General features: G+C 43.8%; 1 protein-coding gene across 4 annotated transcripts in view; it reads left to right on the forward strand.

Annotated features, from left to right (window-relative positions):
• Positions 1 to 7,826, forward strand: part of pak5 (p21 protein (Cdc42/Rac)-activated kinase 5) — a 151,852-nt gene extending 144,026 nt beyond the window's left edge. For 3 of the 4 annotated variants that reach the window (XM_055638936.1, XM_055638937.1, XM_055638938.1), the window contains exons 9-10: positions 1,001 to 1,135; positions 6,026 to 7,826. In XM_055638936.1, coding sequence (XP_055494911.1) covers positions 1,001 to 1,135; positions 6,026 to 6,181 — 291 coding nt within the window. In that variant the 3' untranslated portion in view covers positions 6,182 to 7,826. The remainder of the gene's footprint in view (positions 1 to 1,000; positions 1,136 to 6,025) is intronic. The other variant, XM_055638939.1, reaches the window with a different exon arrangement.
• Positions 7,827 to 9,261: the final 1,435 nt, after the last annotated feature.

A 9,261-nucleotide genomic window follows, 5' to 3' on the forward strand; every position in this document is an offset into this window, starting at 1 on the left:
TGCGCCGCCTACCGCCTTCATTTCATTACAATTTTATAATTCAGAGACAAGCAACATGCATTTTGGCTGGAAAGCTGCTGAACCACATCACCGTCTATATCTCTCGTTTCCCTTCTCCCTAGCCAGTCTGAAGAAGGGTCTCGACCCGAAACGTCACCCATTCCTTCTCTCCAGAGATGCTGCCTGTCCCGCTGAGTTACTCCAGCTTTTTGTGTCTATCTTTAGTTTAAACCAGCATCTCAGTTCCTTCTTACACATTCTATCCAAGCCTTTCACTATTGTGTATGTTTCAAGGAGATCCCCCTCCCCCCCCCTCATTCTTCTCAACTCATCTTCAGCAGCTTTCCAGCCAAAATGCATGTTGTTTCTCTCTGAATTATAAAATTGTAATGAAATGTCCTTCAGTCTTTTGAGCCCATTTGCACAAGAAATTGTTGAATCCTACATTCCATCCTAACTTCAGCGACTATATTTCAGGCTATAATCTTACTGCATTATGCATTAGAAACATAGAAACATAGAAATTAGGTGCAGGAGGAGGTCATTTGGCCCTTCGAGCCTGCACCGCCATTCAATATGATCATTGCTGATCATCCAACTCAGTATCCCGTACCTGCCTTCTCTCCATACCCCCTGATCCCCTTAGCCACAAGGGCCACATCTAACTCCCTCTTAAATATAGCCAATGAACTGGCCTCAACTACCCTCTGTGGCAGAGAGTTCCAGAGATTCACCACTCTCTGTGTGAAAAAAAGTTCTTCTCATCTCGGTTTTAAAGGATTTCCCCCTTATCCTTAAGCTGTGACCCCTTGTCCTGGACTTCCCTAACATCGGGAACAATCTTCCTGCATCTAGCCTGTCCAACCCCTTAAGAATTTTGTAAGTTTCTATAAGATCCCCCCTCAATCTCCTAAATTCTAGAGAGTATAAGCCAAGTCTTAGTGCAGTAATCATTGTGTTGGAGTATTTGCATGAATGAAAGGACATTACTGTATTTCAGGTGGACATATGGTCTCTCGGTGTGATGGTGATAGAAATGGTGGATGGGGAGCCGCCGTACTTCAATGAGCCACCACTTCAGGCCATGAGGAGAATACGAGACAATCTTCCGCCAAGGTTAAAGGATATGCACAAGGTAGAATTTTTATGTTCTTTCAAAAGATTCCATCAAATTCACCTTTTGATGAGTCACCTTAAGCAGGCTTTGAACAGATGAGTGCAAAACACATTCATGGCCTTGGTTTCAATTCAATAGGCAATAGGTGCAGGAGTAGGCCATTAGGCCCTTCGAGCCAGCACCGCCATTCACTGTGATCATGGCTGATCATCCCCAATCAGTACCCCGTTCCTGCCTTCTCCCCATATCCCGCTATCTTTAAGAGCCCTATCTAGCTCTCTCTTGAAAGCATCCAGAGAACCCGCCTCCACCGCCCTCTGAGGCAGTGAATTCCACAGACTCACCACTCTCTGTGAGAAAAAGTGTTTCCTCGTCTCCGTTCTAAATGGCTTACTCCTTATTCTTAAACAGTGGCACCTGAAGTCACTGATACTACAACTTATCCATGTCATTTAACTTGATGGCATATTGATTTAAATGGAGTTGGAGTACTGTAAATGAGGACATGAGTTTTAAATATCTGGGAGTCCACATGTCCGAGGATATGACATGGGCATCACACGCCTCAGCATTCGTGAGTAAGGCAAGGCAGCGCCTTTACCACCTCAGGCAATTGAGGAAATTCAGAGTGTCTCCAAGGATCCTCCAGTGCTTCTACGCAGCGGCGGTGGAAAGCATCTTGTCTGGGAACATTACCATCTCGTTTGGGAATTGCTCTGCCAAGGACAAGAAGGCTCTGCAGAGAGTAGTGTGTTCGGCCGAACGCACTATGGGAACTTCACTCGCCCCCCCTGCAGGAACTATACATCAGGAGGTGCAACTCCAGAGCCAACAATATCATGAGAGACCCCTTCCACCCCTGCAACGGACTGTTCCAGCTGCTACGGTCAGGCAAACGCCTCCGTTGCCATACGGTGAGAACGGAGAGGTTGAGAAGGAGTTTCTTCCCAGAGGCCATTCGGACTGTAAACGCCTATCTTACCAGGGACTAACTCTACTGAACGTTTTTCCTTCCATTATTTATTATGTAAAAGAATATGTGTGTTATGATTGTGTTTATAGTTGTTTGGTTGTTTGTCTTTTGCACAAAAGTCCACTTTCATTTCACTGCACATCTCATATGTGTATGTGACAAATAAACTCGACTTGACTTGACTTGAGTCCAAGCAATCCCCATGATTTGTGAAGCCTTCTCAGAAGTCATAATGGAAAAATTGTAGTTTGAGGTGACAATTTCTCTCAGCTATTTGACGAGAATGATTTGGGAATTAACAAGGTCTGGTCATGTGAAGGGAGCAGAATTAAGCTACTCGGCCCATCAAGTCTACTCTGCCGTTCAATCGTGGCTGTTTTAGTTTTAGAGATACAGCACGGAAACAGGCCCACCGAGTCCGCGAAAACTCAGAACCCAATGGAATAAACATTGAATTTCCCAATTTTAAGGAACACTACTACCCTTTTGCCTCTTTCTTTCATGTACCAATTCCTCCCACTAGTCCGCCCTCTTCCACCTCTGATCAAAACTCAAATTTCTACGTGGAATCTAATTAAAACCTATACAGCTGTAATGCGGTTGTGACCCCTTTGGTAAGTGGTCACCCTATAATAAAGATAGCACTTCACAACTCTTACATCATAGGAGCAGAATTAGGTTATTGTGCCTTTCAATCATGGATGATCTATTTTCCCCTCTCATTCCCATTCTCCTGCCTTCTCTCCATAACCCATTGAGATCATTCTCCTAAACCTCCTGAGAAAAGAAAAGAGCCTCAGTGAGTAAGTTGCATTTGAACTGTCAGTTTGGTCAGTTTCTGTTGAGATGGCAGAGTAAAACCCCTGTCCCACGGTACGAGTTCATTCCAAGAGCTCTCCTGAGTTTGCCCTGATTCGAACTCAGAGATTTGCGGTAATGGCCACTCGTCGGTACTCGGGGCTCTCGTGGACATTTTTCAACATGTTGAAAAATCTTCACGAGTCTTCCCGTGCTTACCTGCCATTAGCGAGTCTTCCCGAGTACCTGCCGTCCGCGCTAAGAGACGTTCCCGAGCTCCGACATACCCACTATGTTCATTCTCCATGCTTATCACGAGTTTGATTTTTTTTTAAACTCGGGAGAGCTCTTGGAATGAACTCGTACAGTGGGACAGGGCTATTAGAAACACTCTGATAAAAACAATGAATAGACCAACTATTAGCTGCTTGCACATAATCCACATTCCTCCATTCCCTGCATATCCATGTGCCTATCAAAACGTTTCTTAAATGCCATATCATATCTTAATCTATATGATCAGGAAATAAGTTCCTCAGCACTCCCTACAACAATTTGGTTACTATTGCTGATTGACCTGCTTTTACTTTCAAAATGCAACTTGTTGGAGTTTCGTTACCTTTAACGAAACCGTAGAAAACCAAAGATGATTATTCCTTGAATGTAATTTGTCTGTGTGATCCTGTAGAGTTTTAATCTGTTTTGATGGTTGGCTTTGGTATATCAGTCATCCATAATAGTTTTAACAGTCATGTAATGAATCTAATACACAAGTATGGTGGCACAGTGGTAGAGTTGTTGCCTTACAGCGCCAGAGACCCGGGTTCTATCCTGACTATGGGTACTGTCTGTGCGGAGTTTGTACGTTTTTGGGTGGGTTTCCTCCGGGTGCCCTGGTTTCCTCGCACACTCCAAAGACGTGCAGGTTTGTAGGTTAATTGGCTTCAGTTAAAAATTGTAAATTGTCCCAAGTGTGTAGGATAGTGCTAATGTATGGAGGTGATCGCTGGTCGGTGCGGATTCAGTGGGCCAGAGGGCCATTTACTGCGCTGTATCTCTAAAGTAAAGTATCAAGTGAGGGAAAATTGTTTAAAATGAGTTGGAAACAGAGAGAAGTTGCATGTAATTCCTTACCCGTCTCCCTTTGTATTACTGATTACTTGGTGGAGTGTGAATTGCTCAAACATTTTGAGGCGGTTGTGGGGAAAGTATCTAATCTTTCAACGGATTGTAAATAGGTTGTTTTCCATTGAAGTTCTTGTTTGTACTTTAATTTCATGGTGTGTGCACGTGCGTCTGTCTCTGTCTGTTTCCAAATGCTGAACTGTAATGCTTTCATGCTCTGCATTGTTTCACTAACACAGAATTTGTACACCCTTCATGCAAGTAATATTGTTCCCATGCATAAATGTGATTCATACATTTAGTTTTATGCCTTGTCTGCGCGAGGATAGACGAGAGATTTTTTTTTTTTGACTGAATAATCATGCCTCGCCCAAGGGCGCTACACTTGGTGGCACACCAAGATCTCAGACAGCTGGCATCAATCCTGGAACAGAGGCGAATGAGCAAAAATGCTTCCCCACAAACATCGGCATGAAATGTCTACTTCAAAACATTTGTACCGGCAGGCCAAGCTCCAGAGCATCAACGGAGGCAAGTATTCTGCAATCTGCTCGGGATTGGAAAATGGATGTGGACTTGGGGAAAAAAAGCGTCTTTCCCTCAGACATTGTGGCTACAACGCTCCGGCCAGACATTGCCCTGTGGTCCGCAACAGCCAAGTTGGCATACGTTATGGAACTGACCATGGGAAGATGGTGTTGAAGAAGCTTATGAGAGGAAAAAGACCAAGTACTCTGAACTGGCAACTGAAGCTGCCCAGAATGGCTGGAAGACCAAGATTTTCCCTGTAGAAGTGGGAAGCAGGGGATTTGTTGCTATATCTACGACCAATCTATTGAAGATAATGGGGGTGAGGGGTCGCTCCCTCTAACAAGCAATCAAGTCATTGTCAAATTCAGCAGAAGAAAAGCAGCAATTGGCTTTGGATTAAAAGAAAAGACAACAATTGGGCAGCAAGATGAAGACAGGAGAGTATGGAACTGAGGGGGATGTAACTGGGACGCCAGGTATCACCGTTCAGCTCTCTGGAGGCATTGTGGGCTTATCAATGAAACGTCAAAGAAGGAGGGTGCCCACATGATGACTCCGATGACGTACCTACCCTACCTTTCACCACTCCAACACCACTGCCAATATTAAGAGTGCCGACTTATTACTGGGATTGAAACATCAAGTCCTATTAGCTCTACTGTCATGAACTAATACAATTATATAATAAAAAGATGGTGATGCAAGATTTTAGTATAGTTTACCTTTGTTTAGTTTAGAGATACAGCACGGAAACAGGCCCTCACCGGGTCCGCACGGACCAGCGATCCCCGCACATTAACACTATCCTACACACACATATGGACAATTTACATTACACATCGCCAATTGACCTACAAACCTGTACGTCTTTGGAGTGTGGAAGAAGACCGAAGATCTCGGAGAAAACCCACACAGGTCACGGGGAGAACGTACAAACTCCGTACAGACAGCACCCGTAGTCATCATGATCGAACCCAGGTCTCTCGCGCTGTAAGGCAGCAACTCTACCGTTGCGACTCAATGCCGCCCCTATTTATTAAATTATTCATTCTAATTATATAATGAAGGATGATGTGAGATTTATTTTTAAAGTATTTTTTGTAAATATATTATAAAATAATTAAGGGTGATGTAAGGGTGATAATTTATTATCTTAAATAAATAATATAAGAGTTATTATATTATTAATTGTAATTATATAAAATAATTAAGGGTGATGTAAGAATTATTTTAAATTATTAATTGCAATAAAATAATCAAGGAATCAATGTGAGATTTATCTTTACATTTTTATTCTAATTTTATGATAGAATAATTAAGATTTATTTTTACATTATTATTTAATAAATTGAAATTAATTATTTAATGATTTAAAACTAAATCGTGCATTGTCTTTGATTCTTTTATTACATGTTAAATGTTACTGAATTTCAGGTTTTTGAGAGCCCTTATTTAATGTTTTTTCTCTTGATGTCCTTTAGGCTTCATCGGTACTGCGGGGATTTTTGGACTCGATGTCAGTAAGGGATCCTTTACAAAGGGCATCTGCCCAGGAGTTATTAAAACATCCATTCCTCAAGTTAGCCGGACCACCCTCCTGCATTGTACCTCTCATGAGGCAATATAGATACCGTTGAATGAAGTGGATTTAAGAATCTTAGCACAATGTTCGTACGAAATTTAAGCAATTCAGGATAGCATCAGAAAATGAAGAATGAAGAATATTAAAATCGATGGCTGGACAAAAATTTTACACAGCGAAATAAAGTAATTTACTAAATCTATTGTTCTAGGAGCTGCCTGAGCTACCATTTTCCTATTTTTGGATTTACAGTGCCATGCGTAAACAGTCAGGCAGTTGTGAGTAGTATCTCCCATAACGTGGCTCTGTTGGCTTTGAGTGCTGTCGTCTTGAACGTACTTTCCTTGGGAGGTCAGTTTGTCTGCCTTTCCCCATGAGCCAGGGATGGCATTCACATCAAGTTCTCTGGCTCTGACATTGTATTAGATTACGGCACACTTAGGACTCGTTGAGAGAATTTTGCTCATTGAAATGTGTGGGATTTGTATTTCTCTAAAGTTGTGACTCTTCTTTGGTAAGCACTTTTCTACCATTCTGGCTGTGCACTGTGTTCTGGATTGGATTTGTACCTTACTGGGATTTCTTTTCTGATGATCTAAAACAGTATTTTGTGGTGAAGTGACTGTTGTGATAGCAAACAGTATTGAGAGGGGTTTTGTTTTTCCCTTGATGTGGGAGGGGTGGGTTAGGAACTTTATAAACAAAAAAGCAATGAGTTGCAGAACAGAATAGACTTGTTCACAATATTACTGAAACAGTTTGTTTCTGACCTGAGGCACTAATGAACCTGTTCAATTTGATAAAGTAACAGTTTTGTTTAATCACGTGTTATTTAATGACTTTTTAAAATATTTTTGCTGCTTTCTACTCGTAAGTGAATGTTTATTTCATTAATCTAAATGTGATGTTTGTGATGCGTGATTGCATGTTTTAACAGTCATGCAGAGTTTGATGGGAAATTAGTAAGCTATAGTGCGGCGTGGAGTGAAATAAATATGTGCGTCCCTATAGATGAAATAAATGATGCTGGTTATTTATTAAAAATAAATGTCTTTATTTTGAAGTCCAATGCTTGCAAAGAATGACTGAAATATTAATGGTTAAAATAATGTCAGGTATAACTCATCATTCATATGGCCCAATGCTAAATAAAGTTCAAGCTACATTTACTGTCACAGACACCAATTGGTGCAGTGAAACTTGAGTTACCATGCAGCACGCAAACACGATAAACACAATACTATAGAATTTAACATAAAACATCCCCCACGGCGGAATCAACGTTTCCCACTGTGAGGGAAGGCAACATAGTTCAGTCCTCTTCCTCTTGTTCACCCGTGGTCGGGGCCTATTGAGGCCTCCGCAGTCGCCGTAACGGCGGCCCGATGTTTCAGGCCCTCTCGCCGGGATGATGAAACTCCGGCGTCAGAACGGAAGAACACTCTCAGCGGCCCGGAGCATCCGAATCGGCCGCTTCCTACCGGGGGCCGCGGCTTCCGAAGTCCACAGGCCGAGCTGGACGGAGCTCCAACACTGGCGATCTTCGGCGAAGGATGCCAGGTCTCCGCGATGTTAAAGTCAGCGCCGCCCGTGGCTCGCTGCTCTGCAGACCACAGCTCCACGGTGTTAAAGTCGGCAGGCCCAACACTCCGGAGCTCCAACATGGCGATCCCCGGTAAGGCATCGCCCAATCTGCGATGGTACTTCAGTGCTGCGCCGCTGCTGAAGCTCTGGCCACGCTGCCGTGCCAATCCAGTTGGTAGGCCGCGGGGGGGGGAAGATGTGGCTCGGAGAAAAGACGCATCCTCGACCAGGTAGAGAATGAGAAGACGGTTTCCCCCTTCCACCTCCACATAAAAAAGACTAAACGACCTCCAAAACTTTTAGACAGACTAAAAATCACAAAAAAGGATGAAAGGACAGACAGCTGCTGGCGGGGCTGCCACACTCGATAGCGCCACCACTCGTTCAGGTCAGCATTTGCAATGATACTAACAATAATGGGGCCTGTCCCATTTAGGCCCCCTATGACAATGTCCACAACTATGTTAAAACAACCTACCACCTAGTCGATGGCAAGCTACCGACAACTGGCGAACCATCAGGACGTCCACCTGCGACCACACCTATGACAAGGTACGACCCTGTCGGTGCCAACTTAAGACAACTCAGTCGCCGGTACCTGTCGTAGGTTGACGTAGGTGGTCGCCAATGGACTTCACTAAAGTCAGTACCTGGCGACAACCTACGTCACCTGGCAACAACCTATGACAGGAGAAGTCAAGCTACGCTCATTGGCATCAAGCCAACCATCACCGAACAGTTTTGAACATTTCAAAATCCAGCAGCGAACAGAAAGACGCTACGATTCTTTGGACGACTGAGTAGACGACTCATGACCCTACAGGCGACACCCCAGTCGCCTATAGTCGCCAAAAAAATAGCCTAAGTGGGACAGGGGCATAACTGCAGCATTTCAGCACAGTTGTACTTTAACAAAGAAGTTCTGAAACTCGTGTAAGAAGGAACTGAGGATCCTGGTTGACACCCAAGATAGACGCAAAATTCTGGAGAAACTCAGCTGGGTCAGGCAGCATCTCCGGTGAAATGGAATGGGTGACGTTTCGATTTGAGACTGCCTGATGGAGGGTTCCGACCCGAAACACCACCTATTCCATTTCTTCAGAGATGCTGCCATCATCCCAAACTTTCCCATGCCAACCAACATGCCCCATCTACACGTCCCACCTGCCTGCGTTTGGCCCATATTCCTCCAAACCTTTATTATCTACGTCCTGTCCAAATGCTCCGTAAACGTGATAGCACCTGCCTCAACCACCTCCGTTGGCAGCCTATTCCATATAAAAAAGTTGATCCTCGAGTTCCTATTAAATCTTTCCCCCTCATCTTGAACCTAAGTCCTCTGGTTCTTGATTCTCCTACTCTGGGTAAAAGGCTGCATTTACCCTGTCTGTTCTTATCACTATCTTATACACCTCTATAAGATCATCCCTCATCCTCCTGCGCTCCAAGGAATAAAGTCCTAGCCTGACCAACCTCTCCCTACAGCTTATGCCGTCTAGTCTTGGCATCATCCTCGTAAATGTGTGTCTGGACCTGACACACATCCGGATG

Source organism: Leucoraja erinacea, chromosome 8, assembly GCF_028641065.1.
Source record: "Leucoraja erinacea ecotype New England chromosome 8, Leri_hhj_1, whole genome shotgun sequence".
NCBI lineage: Eukaryota > Metazoa > Chordata > Chondrichthyes > Rajiformes > Rajidae > Leucoraja > Leucoraja erinaceus.